Source organism: Martes martes (assembly GCF_963455335.1).
Source record: "Martes martes genome assembly, chromosome: 18".
Taxonomy (NCBI): Eukaryota; Metazoa; Chordata; class Mammalia; order Carnivora; family Mustelidae; genus Martes; species Martes martes.
Window position 1 is genome coordinate 2099264 of NC_137906.1, and position 18176 is coordinate 2117439.

The window sequence follows — 18176 nt, forward strand, 5'->3', positions numbered from 1 at the left end:
CCCACCTGTCCCCACCCCTGTCCCCACCCACCATCTGAGACTAAGCATGTAGTGAAGGTTCAGGAGGTACGTGCCGCTGTGCCAGTGGAGGCTTTGCTACTCCGCGCTTTTCTGTCCCGGACAGAGGAAGGAAGCCAGAGGGATTTCCTAAGGACTCCACAGCAGACGCTCCACCTCGGAGCATTTAATTGGGGCTGGGGGCCAGACGCAGGTGGAAAAATGCGTGCTAATGGCCTCGCTTTGGCTTCCCTGCCTTTTTGCTCCTGTTTACTTCAGAATTGCACACATCTGTCACCACTGGGAGGAGTGGGGGGCAGAGGGATGTCTACGGAAGTCACAACGCCAACTCCTGGATTCCGAGTCATAATCCCGTCTGATTCTCAGTGCGGGTGGAAGCAAACGTGCCGTCAACCTTTCTGAGAGAGGCGGAAGGATGCAGAAGGAAATCCAGGAACTACACCCCGTGCAGCTGGGCCTGCGACGAAACTGGCCTCCAGCATGAGAAGCCGCGGCTGGCCCCGGGCGCTCTCAGGCTTGGCCATGGCCCTCGGATGCTCCCACCTGCCACACGTTCCGTCCCGTCTGCAGAACCGTCCGCAGCCACCTCGTACACCGCGGTCGGAAATCAGCATCAATAGAAGCAGCTCAAGGAGCGTTTCATTTTTCCTGTGCGTTCAACTTCTTAGGAACCCAGGGGTCTGCTGAACTTCACGCACTTAAGTCAAACTCCAAAATACTGACTTGTGCATCCTATAGGGTCCAGAAAGGACCGCCCCTGCAGGGAAGCTTTCCCAGACCGCAGACGCTGCCCGATCTCAAAAGGCTTTGAAGGGGCCACACTCCATCACACGCTACTCCTACTGATACTGTCCCTAACAGCCCAGACAGCTCGTCACCGCCTATCTGCGGCTGTGAGGATGCGAGACCGAGCGGTTTACTGACACAGCTTCTTGGGGGAAAACGAAGCCGTTGCCCCTGGCTTTCTGTGTGCGTTGGTTGCAAAAGCTATTTTTAGAGCCCTGCGGGAGCCAAACCGGTGACGACTCTGACCTAAAATTCAGAGAGAGATTGCAAAGCGCCAACCTAAAATTCCCTGCTTTGGGAAAGTCTGGGGTGAACTGCAGCCACGGAAACCAGGTGCGGCCCACAGGATGAGGAATGCCCGCACGGCCACGAGTTAAGAGCAAACCACCGTGTGTGTGCTGAACTTGGCCAGCGGGCTGACCCTGGACAGCGGGCTGAACCTGGACAGCGGGCTGAACCTGGCAGCTGGATGCACCTGGCCAGCGGGCTGAACCTGGCCAGTGGGCTGACCCTGGCCAGCGGGCTGAACCTGGCGGAGAAGCACACCACAGGCTCTACTCTCACTGCTGATGGTTAATTTCCCGGGCTCTTGCGGAAGACTCCATTTGCTTTCTCCCCAGTATAAGAGAAATAAAACAGTCACATGTCCCTGTATTTCCATAAAAGAGAGGAGGAAGTGGAGAAGGGCTCAGCTCCAAACTGAGCCTGAAATGGGACAAACGCTGCACGTCTGGGAAAGCCGGACCGAGCTGATCCGTGGTGGAGGACGGTGAGTCTGGCGGCGCTAGCCGGGAGCTGGACAAACGGCGAAGGCCGGCTGGGCTTGCGACATGTTAGGACCCGTAGCTGAGGCACCGTATCCAGAAGGTGCCCTAAAAACAACAGGGAGCGATGGGGCACCATGGACGCAACGGGCCAGAGTTCCAAACTCCGCCATCGAGAAAGCCAAGGGGCAGCGGGGAACAGAGAGAGAAAGGGCCTTTTCTGCTCCAAACTCCGTCTGAGTCTCCCGTAGCTGCAGGTGGAGCGCAGAGGAGACGTGGCGGAGAAGGAAAACATACGCAAGACTGGACGACAGCACGTTCTGGAACCGTCTAGAAGAGGGGCACTACGGGGAGCCCGCCCCTCCCCACCCCTTCCCCAGTCACAGCCACCCAGCTCCAACCGCTAAGGAATCCGAGGCCTCGCCAGACCCGTTTGGCAGGATTAATGGCACCGCTGCTCCCCGATTTACGTCCAGCAATAACTCAGGACCTGGGCATTTAACTCAGAGGCAAAGTATCTTCTATTTTTAAAACCTTACATTTAAAAGGAAACTCATCTGCTGTTTGGCAGCCCAGAACACCGAGCCTCTTCGGAAGCAAGGAGGAGAACCTTCCTCACATTACTCAGAGTTACCTCCTCGCCGCTCTGTCATCGCCCGTGCTGGCTGACGGAGGCCGGTGTCTGCCTGGCATTGCTAACGGCTGCCCGGCAAGCCTTGCTCTAGCTCCTGGGCACTGCCTGGGAATTCTGCTTCCAAGAGAACGGCATCCGGCAGTGGTATCAGGGTATCACGCGAAAAGAAAAACTCATCTACCCAGGCTGGTGCTGCAGGTACAGAAGGGGTGTCAAGAAATACCATTTATTTCGCCCAAAAGCAGTCTGTTCACCCATGCGTAAGCACACTTCTGTTTTATAATGAACAGCCTCCCTGGCGGGACTGACGGGAGGGCTGTGGGCCTCTCCTTTCTCTGGGCAAATGCCCTTTTGTTAGAATTGCCACTTCCTCGTTGGCATGCGGCCTTCTGCTCCGTCGGCAGGGGACGCGGGAGGGCTAATCCGACTATCAGGTGATCTGCCCTGATCGTGCAGAGTTGGAGGAACGGACCAAACATGCAGACGAGGGTTGTAGGGCCCCTACGGGGAGAAGCAGGCTTGCCACCGCAGAGCCCTAATGGCGACACCAACAACGAGCATTTTTAAGCAGTTTGTATGTATTCATCTTCACAACAATCCTACCAAATAGATCACTGCCCTCACGGACAGGTGAGGCATCTGACGCACAGACAGGTCAAGTGGCTTGTCCCTGGTCTTACAGACTGGGTCAGGGGCACATCTACCCCTTTGACAGAGAAGTAAGCTGAGGCTCAAAGCCAGTGGTCAAATCTGATCCCAAAACAGGTCGCGGCAATGTTCTCTCTCTCCCATCATGCTGCTGACACACGGAGTGGTTGAGAAGTGCTTGCCCCCAGCCTTTTTTTTTTTTTTTTTAAGGTTTTATTTATTTGGCAGAGAGAGAGAGAGCACATGAGCACGGGAGTGATGGGGGAGAGGGAGAAGCAGGCTCCCCGCTGAGCAGGGAGCCTGATGCCGGGCTCGATCCCAGGACTCTGGGATCATGACCTGAGCCGAGGGCAGGCGCTTAACGACGGAGCCGGCCAGGCGCCCCATCCCAGCTTGGAGCACCGTGAAAAGGCAGCAGTCAGCCGTGGATGGCCGTGCAGAGCAGACACAGGCCACCCTGTGTTTCCAGGTGGGCTGGACCTTCTACTTTCCCGGAAGTGACAAACGGGAGGCTGACGCTGCTTCAAGGTCCTGGCCCACTGTGATCACTACGAGGCATTCTTCCCAGTTAACTGTCCGACCCAACATCAAATGCTTCAGAGCAGTGGACAAGCTTCCACTGGACACTCTTACAAAGGACAGAAAAGCAAGAATGTGTTCATTCCTTCTCTGGTGGCCATTCTCATTCACTGAGTTCTCACTTGGGGTCTCAAAAATGTGCAAACACAGAAAAACTTGAAAAGGACCAAAACACAAGTAGAGAACCCTCTACCCTGCTTAGAAGAGAGTTCCATACACAACAGGAATGAATGCTCATTAGGCAGAGAGGGGAAAACACTGCACGCAGAGTCGGCCCCGACCCTGATCCTACTCCTAACAGTTCTTCCTCTGGAGGGAGAGGAAACTCCACAGTTGACAAGTAATGACCAAACGGACACCTTCTATCAACGGGGCTCCTCCAGGGCTGTCCCCTGAAGAAAGCAAGCGGAATTTTGCGGAGGGTTGTTATTTTAACTGTAAATTGCCTCATGTCTTGGGTCTCTGGTAAAATTCTATTTACTGAACCTCATTTTCTACAACACCTCCTGCCCGATCTTCAGAGTTTACAGTGAGTGCTTTTCCTCTGAAGGACCAAAAGCTTCGTTATGGAAATTCTCTGCTCCTGGAACAATACACCTTATTGTGCTGGGTATGGTACGTGGCTTAGAAGATGAAAAGCTCATTCACACAGAGGATCAGCGACCTGCCTAAGGACACAGACCCTGCTGGTAGCAAAATCAACCAGGTCACTCCTCTGTCACTGGACAGCCCCAAGGCAGGAGAAGAAGGTGAAGCTTTTCCACTGTGATTTTTCTCTTCCTGAACTGGGACAGACTTCATCTGGCCCCCGAGCTAGATTCCTTTCCAGACTCTCCTTTCCTAGACCCAGAGGCAAGTGCAAACCACTGTGGTCTTCAGTCTGTCCATCCCCACATGCTGCAGGCGGCCAGCATCAGAGGCACAGCCCACGGTGGCCAGGAAGACCTGGCTCTGACTCTGGGTGATGGTCGGCTTCTACCCAGCGTCCTCCTCGTTCTCCGAATCCCTGCTTGCGACTCCACTGTGACGTTCTGCTGCTCTGGGATTTGCCCCAGTTTAATCAGCTGCATACTCTGTGTTGCCCAGCCACGTCCCTCAAAAGGGGACCACACAAGACTAGGAGCCAAGAATTAATACCCTCCTGTCTTCATCTTGTTGCAAGATTGGCCATCTGCGGATGGCCATCAGCTCCGAAGATAGAATTCACATTCCCCTCGATTCATCTATTTAAAGTGCACAATTCTATAGTGTTCGGTATGTTCACAGAGTTGTGCAATCATGACCAAAATCATTTTTGGAACATTTTTATCACTCCCCCAAAAAGCCTTGTGCTCATCAGCAGTCCCTCCTCTCCCCGCCCCTTCCCCAGGCCAAGACAACTGCTCTTCTACTTGTCTTTCCGATCAGCGTTTCATCCATCTACCTCGTGCGACCGCTGGGCTGACTCTGGGCTCCTCTGTTTGGTTTTGAGAACTGTCCGTAAAGTGGACTTCCTGTTCTGATCTATCTGGTCTGGAATCTCTCCTCTCATTTTCAATGCGCATTCCCTACCCTCAGCCTCCTCACCACACCCCAAATCCCTCAACCTCTGGGTGACCTAAATGCTTAATTCCGTGGACTTGAGTTGCCCCAACCCTGCACGTTCTAAAGAAAGAACTAGCTCCTGGGCCAGGGCCCAGGAAGATAACTGATAGGGCCTTGAGATCTCCTGCCTGATTAGAGTGTCTTGCGGGCCTGAGGCCCTGGACCACGCTAGTTTAAGCTCTGGGAGAGGGGAAGTGGAGACCACATGGTCAAGGCCAGTCGCCCGGCACTCCATGCCTCCATGATTGACCTCCACTAAAAACCGGGGATGCCAAGGCTCAGGAGAGCTTCCCTGGTTGGCCATGCCTCATATCCGCTGTTCGGTATCACTGCCGGGACATGAGGTGCTGTCTGTGCCGCCCCGTGGGAGAGGACAACCCGAACCTCACACCTGGTTTCTCCTGGACTCTGTCCTATGCATCTTTTTCCCTTACTGATTTTTATCTGTATCCTTCTACTCTAACAACTTGATAACTGGAAGCATGACTGCTTTTCTGAGTTTTGTGAGTCCTTCTAGTCAATCATCATCACACCTGAGGGCAGTCTGGGGACCCCAAACACACTCATTTTTCACTCCTAGCCCCCTAATCGTGCTGTCTCCGCTATGTCAGCCTGCAAGGCCCAGAAAGTCCCATCTTTTCCAAAAGAGACAGCACCATGGGGAAGAGTGCAGACTCTGGGCGACGCGATCGGCCTCCTAGCTTCCTCTCCCACTAAGCCTGTGACCCTGAGTAAAGTGCTCGCCCCGTCTGTGAAATGGAGCCCATGATGACACTCACTTCCAAGGGCATCAGATGTAAATGGATTTGCAATGTGTACAGCAGAAGAGTAAAGCCTGGCACATGGAAAATTCCAACATTAATTACGGTTTTTATGAGCTCTCCATCCGCCCCACTCACAAAGTTAACCCCCCTCCCGTCAAGCCACACTTCCCTGCGCTTAAATGCAACTGTGCCCACTTGGGTCCTGGGTCTCCAACCAGCCCAGGACCTCCTTTGGGAGGATCGCGTCCTTTACCGACCCTGTCCCCCAAAGTGCCTACAAGGCTAAGCCCAGAATTGGTTCCTAAAATATGTTTGCTGACGCCTAGGGAAGAGATCTCTGTTTAAAAGTCTAGAAAAACCGGTTTTTCATGTAAGGATTTCCCCTTGTGTAAGCCAGTAATAGTGCCCTAGGGAGAGGGAAAAAAAAAAAAAAAAAACGCTTCTCCATTATATACATTTGTGTATAGAATCTGAGACACCAGCAGCCACACATATCCAGGACAGGCCTTTCAACTAACAGCCTCTAATGGCTCCTATACCTTATAATTACAATCAAATTATATGTTGGATTTAGGATGGCTAATTATTAATCATCAGCCTGAATTAGTTATTAATGAGTAATGCCACTAATTACAGGGTCACCTAACACAGAGCCGGCAGGCACCCCCAGCACCTCACAGAAGATGCCTCATTCAACTGCAGACAGTCCCCAGAAGCAGCGCCCTGGAAAATGTCCCATTTCTGGTGCCACCGGAGACCCTGGCCTCCCGGCAAAACTCTCGGATTTTACAGCTGGAAAGATAAAACTCGCGAGATTTTACAGCTGGAAAGAACCGGAGAGATCAGCGCTTGCCACGTTTGAGCTACACGCCTCTCTGAAGGCTGCTGAGCTCAGCGAGGTTCCCTGAATTCAAGACGCACCCAACCTGGGTGCCTCCAGGCTGTGTAGACTAGATCCCCTTTCTGCTACTAGTTTCCAGATATGAGGATGTAATGTTACAAATCATAAAATTTAAGTTCATATCCAAGTACCACTGAATTCACAGTAGTTCTTTTGTCAAGGAATTCTCACGGGAGATTTGTCGAATGTTCCCAATCCTCCAAACCTTTGTCCTTGGTCGGCTCACCCACTCTCTTTCCTTCTGGAGAAGATTCCAGGCCTTTATCACTTTCCCATAACCTCCCATGCAAAGGCCCGGCTCCCACTCTTCAGGGCGACTTCTCCTCTTCTTTCCCAAGGAGAACGTGGGTCATAAACCCTGAGCTCTCCTCCTGCTCTTCAAGACCAAACCACCGTCTGTGTTCATGGCCTGACCTCGTCCCCGCACTCTGGGGTCCTTCGCTCCCAACCAGCCCCCTCCCTCCTTCCTGTGTCTCCAGACCTTCCCTCTCCTTACACCGTGCCCTCAACTGTACGTAGTGTTTAAATGGCAGTCTTCCTGTCCTCACCTGGGAAGAGGACATTCAAGCAATAGACGACAAATTCAGGGAGATCAGGCAGAAGTTTCAAAGTCGTAAGCTGAGAAGCAGCTGGTAAGGAGTGGCCTTCAGGGGACAATGTGTGAGGAGAGCTCCCCTGGGGCAAGGTGCTCCCTGGAGCAGGGGGGTCTTACCATCTGACCCAAGCCCAGAAAAATACCCTCACTCCTCCCTGCCCCAGGGTTAGGGAAAGTGGCCTGTGCGGCAGCGCGGAGCCTGGGTAGGCGGGCGTCACCTCTCGGTGTGTGAATCCTGGAATGCAGACACGGAACCCAGAGCAAATGTTGACCCGTGACCACTTTCAAAATGGCCATTATTAAAGCTCAGTATAGGAAAGGAGTGAACTACTCACTCACGTCACAAGACAGATGAACCTCGCAAACTCTGGGTGATGTCAAAGAAGCCAAACACAAGCCCGCAGGACTGTACGGTTCCGTGTGCACGACCTGTCCGGAACAGGAAGTCCAGAGAGAGACAGCAGACCGGCTGCCAGGGGCGCGGCGGGGGTGGGGGAGGGTGGAGCGGGGAGGAGGAAGGGGATGACTGTCTACTGGGGAAGGAACTGGACAGGAAGTGCTGATGGGTGCACAGGAGTGTGAGTGCATGAAACGCCACTGAATTCTATACCATAAGATGATTAAAATGTAAAATTTGTGTCACGTGCACTTTACCACCTTAAATAAAATCGTCAACAAAACAAAAAAAGGAACGTCTAAAATCGTACCCTAGAAGACACAGAAACCATCTACGTGCCCGTCGATGGGTGAACTGGACTGAGAAGATGTGATGTATCTGAGAAAGAAGAAAATCCCGCCGTTTGCAACGACATGGATGGACCTTGAGGGCGTCCTGCTGAGGGTCGGACGTCAGACGGAGAAACACAGGTACAGAGTGACTGTTCACACGGATGGCATCTACAGAAGCCAGACTCGTAAGGGAGCAGAGATCAGCACAGCGGGTGCTGGAGGCTGGGGCTGGGGGAAGTGGGAAGGGCTGTCCGAGAGCACAGACTTCCAATTTCAAGACGGGGAAGTTCCGGAGACCGGACGGACAGCACGGTAACTGCGCTTATTAGTAACCTACTGTATGCTCGAAATCAGCCGAGGGGAGAGATCTTGAGGGCTCCCACCCTTGCAAAGACAGTGATCTTGTAAAGTGATGGACACGTTACCTGGCTTGACCGGGGCAGCCATTTCGTACCAGAACGCTGTCTGCACTAAGTACACACAGTCCTTATTTGTCAATCTTGGCTCAGGAAAGCTTGAAAAAAATAAGCGCTTAAAATGTGTATGTAAATTAATGAATTAACTACCTGGAAATAAAAGGCAGCTCTGCAGCACAGGGATCCCAGCAGTTAGAGGGGGCGGGGCGGACGCTAAGCCAGAGGTGGAGGGAGTGCGGGGAGGGGCCCAAGGAGGGAGGGTCCCTGCGCCTCGATAAAGCAGGATCGAGGCTCAGATTCCCCAGCCCTACACCGGGCAACGGGAAGATCCTTCCTCCCGCACCTCCTGTGGGGCAGAGGATGAGCAACAGGCCGCTCCCCGACTGCAAAGGGTCAGCGAGGGACAGGAGGACATCTTCTTCGGCACGGAGCCCAATGCAGGGCTTGAACTCACCACCCTGAGATCAAGACTTGAGCTGAGATCAGGAGTCAGACGCCTAACCGACTGAGCCACCCAGGTGCCCCGAAGAGTTCTTAACTTCAAGGAAGTTCAAGTTTTTATGATGACAGGAGATGGGACAATTTCCATAATGGACTGAGGCTGGTTTGTGACTTAAAGTGGCCCTAGGACTGGCCTAACCCAAGAGGGATAAGAAACGTCTCGAGGTCTACCGGGGTTTCCATCAGGGCAGGAGAAGGCTCACGGCACTGAGCGAGGAGGAATCTGAGACAGCCGGGGTTTGATCATTACACCCACGGGTTCCACTCACTCGGGGCCCAAGGGCGCACGCTCAGTCTCTCCCATTCCCCAAAACACATCACTGATCTCTCCTTACCCTCCTCCACAGCTTCCACCCCTCCCCTCTCCGAGTCCAGGCTGCCCCAAACACCTCACCCGCTTTCCCAACTTCTTCATGCTCCATCCGTCCCTCCGCACACTGCCAGCTGGCTTCGGACCCGAATGCTCCCTTAAAACGGTTTCAGCAAGGCCATGAGGGGCTGATCCCTTAAACCCAGTGGTACTTCGGGTCTTCCTGTTACTAAATCTCTTACTCCCCTGATTGTCCTCATACATGTCCGATCATTCACCAAGACTTGTCAATCTCCCTTACGAAGGCTCCCTCCATCCCAGAAATATTCGGGCTCTCCTTGTCTTTCTCTAAAGGACCTCTGGGCACTCTCACGCTCTCTCTAATTGCTAGGACTGATGTCTCTTCAGAGCCTCAACTGCCACTCACCCATTCGGTCGTTCGCTAAAAATTCTCAGCAGATGACTAAGTGCCGGGTAGTAGGCGGGCTCGGGGTCCACAGCCGCGACCCAGCCACACTCCTGGCTTCATAAGGTCTACGGTCTGGTGGGCAATAAAGACGGTAAAGAGAGGCTTTCCGGCTGCGAGAGGCAAGTAGGAACACAGCACTGGTTCGTAACAGGAGCCCTGTGAATCATTCGGGCCTCACGAACTTTATGAAGTTATGTGAAAATTTCTGTCTGATCGGACAAATTCAGGGTCGATACGATCTACACCTTTCATTAGCTTAGGCAGGAGGTCCTTGACTCAGAAACATTACTAATGTAACACTGGACATGGTGTCACTCTGGAGAAAAATCAGGGCTTAAACAAAGACGTGAGACCCTGCTCTGTGAGGTGGGGGAGCTGGGCCGGGGCCCTTAGTCCTTCCCTGAAGAGTACCGGCAGCAGAGGGCGGTGACACGCGGTGGAGGCGATGGGGGACCTTGTACGGCTTAACTCAAGCTCCGGAAAGCCTAACTATGCTTCTCTTGCAACTCCGAGTAACCCTTTCCCAAACCCCCCAGTCCTACAGTCACACTACACAGCGCAAGTGGCCAGGCTCCCGGTGTGAGAAGCAGGGATATGGCTGTCCTGGGAATGACACAGGTCTCCTGCACAGCTTCGAAAAAGAGGGATTTGGGGGCCAATATTTAGATGTCAGGAGACTTCATGGAATGATCTGGATTTGTGTGTTCTCTTCAAAGTCTGAGGACCCAGCAAAGGCCAGCCCTGGGTCCCCACCCCCACGCTAGCACCGTCCCCTGGGGCTGGGAGCAGCTGCCTTCTGGGGGTGGGTGGCAAGGCGTTCTTCAGCCCCACGCCTGCCCCCACACCCAGACTCTGCTCTCCTTCACGGCACCGGCCCACTCTCCACTCTAGCGGCTCTGGTGGAGACAAAGAAGGGCAGAGAACAAATGGAAAACGGTGGGAAATGACCCATTTGCCAGGCAGGAGAAAAAGCACCTATAGAGGAAGAAAAGGGAAAGAACTAAAACAGAAAAGGTACACACTTTCCTCTTTTTTAAGGATATAAATTTTCTTAATGCAAAATCTCCTATATTATGTTGTCACCCGGGAAGACTCCGTACCTACAGCCTCATCCAGCCGAGCGCCATGCGGATTGTGAAATGTTCTCCCCACCCCATCCTTCCCCAAAAGAAAACCATTGCTATTCAAGTGTTCGGGTCACCGTGGGGAGTGGAAACGACCACGTCCTCACATTCAAGAAATCCTAGTGCATCTGCGCAGCAACACCTAAAGGGCCCTAAAACCTCGGTCCCACGATGAAAGAGCTCCACCCGCCGTTAACAAGTCACGCGTGTCGTCGGTTATGACACATTAAGAAGAGATCGCTGGTATCTGATTCTGTTTTGTACGTCAGAGATACATGTAATATTAATGACTCATGATCACAACTCTGTTTTCTTGAGTCTTTTTAGAGTGCGTATTAATCATCTGCTAACATTACCATAACTCATAAAATACAAGCCACATTTTCACGTGGTGCCTTTCGTATGTAGGAATGGCGGTTTGCCGGGCACCTGAGAGCACAGCACTGTTCCCACCGCTTTGCCTCTGGGGCTGACGCCGCCGTCACAGCCCCGTGCCCGTATCCATGGCGGCTGAGGTCAGGGAGGAGGTACGATGTGTGTTCAGCTCAGCAGGGTTACATTCATCCATGTTGTCCTGCACCCGACCCCACAACGCTTTTCATCTTGCAAAACTGAAACTCCGCACTATCGGATAACACGCCCCACGCCTCTCTTCTCCCAGCACCTGACGACCACCAGTCCTCCATCTCCATAAATCTGGCCATGCTAGGTACCTCCCATGAGTGGAACCATACAGGAGTTGTCTTTGGTAACTGGTTTATTTCATTTAATGTGACGTCCCCAAGGTTCACCCATGCTATAGCTTACGTGGGAACCTCCTACCTTTTTTAGGGCTGAATGATATTCTGTGGCATGTACACACCACGTTTTATCCCCCATCCACCCGCTGGTGGACGCGTGGGTCGCCTGCACCCTCCAGCTGTTGTGAATTAGGGCTGCCAGGAACACGGGTGCGCAACTCTCTCTCTGAGAGCCTGCTTTCAACTCTTTTGGGTATGTACCCAGAGGTGACACTGCTGAATCACATGGTAATTCTATTTTTTAGAAATTCTTGAGGAACTATGGCAGCTGCATGATTTGGTATTTCTACAAGCAGTGCTCAAGGATTCTGATTTCTCCATCCTTGCCAACACTTGTTCCTCTCTGCTTGTTTGTTTGTTGGAAGTACCATCCTAATGGATGTGAGGGGGGCAGCCCACCCATTAAATTCAAATTCCCCAAAGGTCGTGCTTTGCTCCCAGGTGACACCTTACTGATGAGTATACGTAAGTACTGCAAGGAGCCAGGAGTGTGGCCCTACAGCACGGCACGGAACATCGAGACTGGGATGGAAACTGAGTCACAGGACATCCCCAGTGCAGCAAGTTACGGGTCCAAAGCATCGCCTTCCTTGTCGCACAGACCTGCCCAGGGCAGCTCTACTCTAAAGCGATTAGGTCCTCAGCTCTCAGTTCGGGCAGGAAAATAAGAGAACGTGAGGCATCTTTGTTATTTAAAATGGGACGACTATGAACTTCAGAACTACCTGTCGAAAGTCCTCATCCTACCCCACGACTCCTTCTTGCAACCCTCCTTTAGATCAACAAACGCCACCTGAAAACTCGGCCAAGGTGGGAAAGCCTCTCCCACCTCTCCTAACTGAAGACAGAGCCCTGAAGGTCTGAAGCCACTTTGGTCCTTCAGCAAAACTCACGGGAAGTACTGAATGACTCAGGTCTCGTCTTGGTTAAAAACAGCCTCTGGGGTGGGCTGAACAACACCCCCTCCCCTCAAAGAAATCCACACCCTAATCTCCGGAACCTGTAAATGTTACCTTACGTGGGAAAAAGGACTTTGCAGATGCGACTTTTTTGTGGGCTAGAGAATTACCTTCGCTTATGCACCTGGACCGTCGATGTTGTCACAAGGGCGCATCGCCCGGTGTCAAGAACATCAGAGGGAGGAGAAGGGCGTGGGATGAAGGAAGACGAGGGAGGAGGGACAGGATGGAGCCACAAACCCAGGAACGAGGACTTCCAGAAGCTGGAAAAGGCATGGCAATGGACTCCCCCTCAAGCGTCCAGAAGAAACCCCTCCGCCGAGCACACACCTTGCACTCAGCTCTGGAAAGCTCACTCCGGACCTCTGACCTTCGGAACGTAAGCGAACGCATCCGCGTGGTTTCCAGCCACCACGCCGGCAGTGATTTGTCACAGCAGGCGTGGGAGTACGTCCACGTCAACCCACTTCACTCAACACCCCTTACGTGAGAGCTTCCCGGCTGGCGTGCTCTGGGGTACCGATCCCCCTCCTCTCTGTGGGCAGCAGGGTGGGACGTGGGCAAAAGTCATCCAGAACTGCACAAAGGCCCTCCAGGTGCCCTCTGGAGTCACAGAAATATGGTTCTTTTCTCCATGTTCCCACATCACAAAAAGGGGAGGGAGGGTTGCAGGTCTGAGAGAGGCACAGGAATGACACACCACAAAGGTCACAGGCCAAGCTCTTGAACACAGACCATCAGCTAGGAGGATGGATGAAAGGCGGCGGACGTTCCCATCATCTCGATCTTTCCTTATCACCACTTGATAAGCCGCACCTGAAACCATTAGCTAAAGACACCGGCAAAATGGTGCCCTCCTCAGCAAGAAAGCTCTGACAGTACGACACGGTCAAGTCCCAAAGCGGCTTCTGCCCACTGCCGGCCACCCCAGGTGGCCTCTCCTATACTCCCTCCCTCCGGGTTCCCGCGTCCCTGGGATCTGGGGACGCAACAGTCTCCAGAGCTGGCCCGCACCGACCTGATGGGGAGAGACGGGTCTCCGGCGTCCCACCAGTCCTTCGGGGGGCTGATGTACATGCACCACAGCTCCCAGCTGTAGCCGTGGGCCGAGTTCTCGTACCGCTGCACCTCAAACGTGTCCTGTTTGATGTTGTCGATGGATGGGAGGATCACTCGCTTCCGGTTCTCCTGGATTCGGGACAGAACCGGCTCGGCCCTGAAACACACGGAAGGAAAAGACAGGGCCCTGAAACACAGGGAAGTAAAATTTCGCTCCTGCGGCACGCCCAACCCCCCACTGGCAGGAACCCCCCCACCCCACGTGGAATGCACAGAAGTGACCTATAGCTAAGGTGCGGGCCCTGGGCGGGCTGGGGCTCAGGTGGAAACTGAGGCACATACGCGACCTGCCCCGGGGTGGATCGTGCCCCTGGGAGCGTGCTCTGGAAGGCGGTGCAGTGTGGCCCACGCCCTGGCCCCTGGGGTATCATACGGCGCTGTCACCTGGGCCCAAGAGAGCTGGAGCGAGGATTCAGAACGTGGGGGCCTCTCCCCACGAACGCCCCAGGCCTGTGTTTTGTGCTGACAGCATAGGCCAAGATAAGCCCGCGGACTCCACGCGGTTCACCACGCACACCGCACTCAGGCTTCCCAGTGTCTGCCGTTTCCGCTCCGGCACTGGTTGACGTCTCTTGTTTCTTCTGCAGGAGCTGAATTTTCTCTCCCCAAATGGGTCCCTTCTGCCCTTGACGGCCTGGTTTTAAGAAGCATCTCACTAGCTTCTCGGTGTGTGTGACTGTTTCAGTTGTTTTAATTGATTATTTAATTGATTTCTTAAAAGGGATCTAATTGAATTGGTTAGCAATGGCAGGAGAGAACTAATTAAATGCAAAGGCAGGCAGAGTCCTGCCTCCCAGCTAGCCCGGCCCCTCAGGGCTGCAGCGGGAGACGGGCAGGGACCTGGCTCGGGGCGCAAGGTGCAGCCCTGCCCACTCGGGAGAAAGCAGACGGCCAGGCTCCCCCCCTAGTGTGTGTCTCCCGGGCAGACGTCGGCAAGGACTGTTCCCCAGATCCGAGAAGGCAAAGATGGTTCTCGCAAGCCAGGGCATCAATCTCCCCGCTGAGATTTCCGGCTTTGGGAAAGAGTCAAGTGAAAATACCGTTCCTCTGCATTATTTGGAAGAATAATGAGAACGCTCGGCCTGCCTCCCATCTCTTTTCATTTCCAGCTATTGAATTACCTGTTGGCTCATCTCATCTTTCTATTTAAAACGAGCAATAAAACAAACCCTGGGCCATTCACTGCCTCCAGCGCTTTTGCGCGCACCATACAGACGGAAGCCAAGTGGGACTGACTCGCCGCGGCTTCGAGACACGCTTCAGAGCTTCACCCCTCCAAGCACCTGCTCCTGCGGTTGTCCTCCCGGGAGGAACGCCCTTGGCCCCTGGCAGGAAGTCTAGTTACCTATGGAGTCTTACCAGATCAAGTGCCACCTCTCCCAGGAAGCCTTCTGAGATTTCTCCTGGTAGGAAGTCTCTGTCCTTCCTCTCGGCTCTCGGGCCATCTTCTCCATCTCAGCAAGTCACTCTGACTATACCTCGCCTTTGCCTTGGTTAGAGCACACACTGGTTTTCTGCACGAGCTAATGGCAGCGGATACGTACGGGCCACTTACTACACACTAGGCACCATTCTAAGCATCCCCAAGGAGCCAGGGCGACTCATGTAAACCTCACAAAGGTTCCAGGAGGTAGACAGTATGATCAGCATCGCACAAATGAGGTTACATGGCTTGCCCCGGGCCACACGGCCAGCCGGTGGCAGAGCCCGGGTTTCTGACCTGGATGGCCTGGCTTCGCACCCTGCCCATAGGCTCCACTGTGTCCTTGACAGGACCAGGCTCCCCCAGCCGGTCTGGCTGCTGCAGAGAAGCAATCCGTCCCCCGCCACTGTGCTGAGCTTCCGAGCTTGGGGGCAGGAGAGCTATGTTCCACCAACGCTTCTGATGCTGCGGGGTGTGATCTCCCAGTGTGTGGGGAAAGGTACACCTGCTCCCAGTTACTCGCAGCCTGCCTGGGGACACCCCACCTTCCGCCGGGTGACCAGCCGTGCTTCCTGCAGAGTTGCGCACTCCCTCCCGCAGCCCGTTATCTGGGACCTGCTCTGGACAACGGGGTGTGAGCAGAAGAGACGACATCACATCCAAGCAGAAACCCGCAGAGGCACGACAACAGGGCGTCCTCGGCAGAGCTCTGCTTCCCATCGCTTCAGACCGAGAGACAGGACACGCGTCTCCCATTTCGATCCTGAGCTGTTTGTTACTTTCAAACGGTCCGCGCGCTGCCGTCCGCTGGCGTCTTCAGGGGAAGATCTGAGCCGGGACGCAGGCTCCAAGCCCCCGAGACTCGCGGACCGCCTCTGGAGGACCCGCCGCGCTCACTCGCTCACCTCCCTCACCGGCACTGGCTGCTCTGGCTGAGAAACGTCCACCACCTAATCGCATTCTTAGGTAACAGCACGACTCTCTGACGTTCCCCAGACCCACAGCCCGTAGCTAACACGCCTGGATTTGACACACAGGGAGAACTGTAGCCCATCGGGGCCGCCAAGAGGACCTCATCGAATCAATAGGTGAAAACAGCCTCACTTTAGCAATGATCAGATTGTTCATCTACAGACTGGTTTTCGTTTTCTTCTTCTTTTTTTAATTTGGGTTTTCTCGAAGTGGCTGTCCTCACACTGTTCATTAGCCCCGTGACCAGGGTAGACTTATGCAGCCCGACCCCCGCCCCGAGCAACTCCTGTTTCATACATCACGGTTAACAGCTTAAGGCATTTTACTACAAGTGTCCATGAGTCCTGAATCAAACCTCTACTCCCTTCACAATCAAGTACATCGATATATAAAATACAAGGCATCATGACTCCTTTCCCACATGGTCTCTTACGGCCGGATTTCCATTTTATGTACATGGGACGACAGCCTAAAGGCTGTTAAATGTCAGTGCTCCCTTCCAGGAAGGGAGAACAAATTCCAATTCTTTAAACAAAAAGGACAGAGTCTCAGAAGGACTTTACTAAGTGACCACGTGTGTAACCTGTACAAAGTTAAGCTGTTTTTAAGCTACAGACTCCAAGCAACTGAACTCAAATGTCCTGGTTTCTCGGTACTACATTTCAGCTAATAATTGCAAAACTAACACCAGTTTTAAAAGTTGCTATGACCAATTCCGTTGACTTTAGCAAGGTACTTTAAGTTACAGGAAAAAAACAAAAACAAAAAACCTCCTTGAGGTCTCAGAATGCAGAAGACGTGTGCAGAAGAGCTCCAGACGGAGAAGCAGTGGCTGACTGGCCCCCGGATAAGATGAAAATCTTTGGCATCAGAAATCACCGAGGTTGGAAATGACGAGCGCAGCATAACCCAGTGAAAGTTGAGACACAGGGTCTGTCTTGTAATGAGGAACCACCAGGGACTACAGGTCACTCCGATAGACATGTGGAAGTTGAGTGTGATGGGCTAAGGCTGGCACAGAGACCAGGTAGACCACGCGCTGCTTGAGGGCTGACAGCAAATCCTGCCAGATTCTGAACCCCAGCTGAGTGACCAACTGTCCCAGCTTGCCTAGGACTGTCGTAGTTCTACTACTGAAAGTCCTACATTTGGGGAAATCCCTCAGCACCAGGCAGACCTGAAGAGCTGGTCACCCCACCCCTGGCCCAGGATGGCGTCTGGGACCGTGGTAGGCGTCCAGGAGATATTTGTGGAAAGGATGACTCAGGCAGCCACTGTGCAAGTTGAGGTGCAAGGTGTGAGGTAGGGAGTGGGGTCAAGGCCAAGGAGAAAGGGCAGACGTTCGAAATACAAGAGAAAACAAGCCAGAGCTAGAGGCTGGCGAGAGCCAGAGGCTGCCCGGATGAGTGACGTAACGGGGAGGGGAGAATCAAGCGGACAGAGACGTGGGTAGAGCCACCAGTTTGATAGAAAAGATAGAAAAGGGAGGCGAGGATGGGGCGAGAAAGACAAAAGTTCCAATGGAACATCCGAGTTCATCTGCTGGGGTGGCTTCCAGCCCAACGGTTCTCAAACCTGAGTGCGCATCAGCGTCACCTGGAGGGCTGCTTAAAACAGATCGCTGGACCCACCCCTAGAGCTTCTGATTTCAGAGGCCTTGGGGGAGCCCAAGGATCTGCATCTCGAACAAGCTCCCAGATGCTGCTGCTGGCCTGGGGACCATAATTTGAGAACCGTTTATGAGATATAAACAACTCCGAAGCTTGGGGGAGGTCAGGGCGGCAAGCACACAGCTGTGCGTCACCAGGTCTGAGGGCGGCAGAAACGCCAGGAAAGGAAACTAGTGTCTGAGATGACACCAGCTCCCCACGTGCACTTGGAAGGGCCAGGGTCAGCCCTGACCCCGTTTCCAGTCTTCACGGGCTCGTGCGGGTAGCCATGCTCTGATCGAGCCATTAAAGAGATTCTAGAGTGTGCTGCAAATGAAGAAGAAGAAATGATTTAATGTGTCAATGGTGATGGGACAGTGGCTCTTCCAATCTGGTACCATGAACAACATGTATTCAAGATGGTACCAGTGA

At 53.4% G+C, this 18176-nt stretch overlaps 1 protein-coding gene across 1 annotated transcript in view; it reads right to left on the reverse strand.

Annotated features, from left to right (window-relative positions):
* The window catches only part of GALNT17 (polypeptide N-acetylgalactosaminyltransferase 17), a gene marked incomplete at its 5' end in the record, with an annotated part of 428234 nt that overhangs the window by 183307 nt on the left and 226751 nt on the right, over window positions 1–18176 (reverse strand). Inside the window, one exon of the mRNA XM_080830474.1 lies at window positions 13600–13797. Within this exon, the coding sequence (XP_080686600.1) occupies window positions 13600–13797 (198 nt within the window). The remainder of the gene's footprint in view (window positions 1–13599; window positions 13798–18176) is intronic.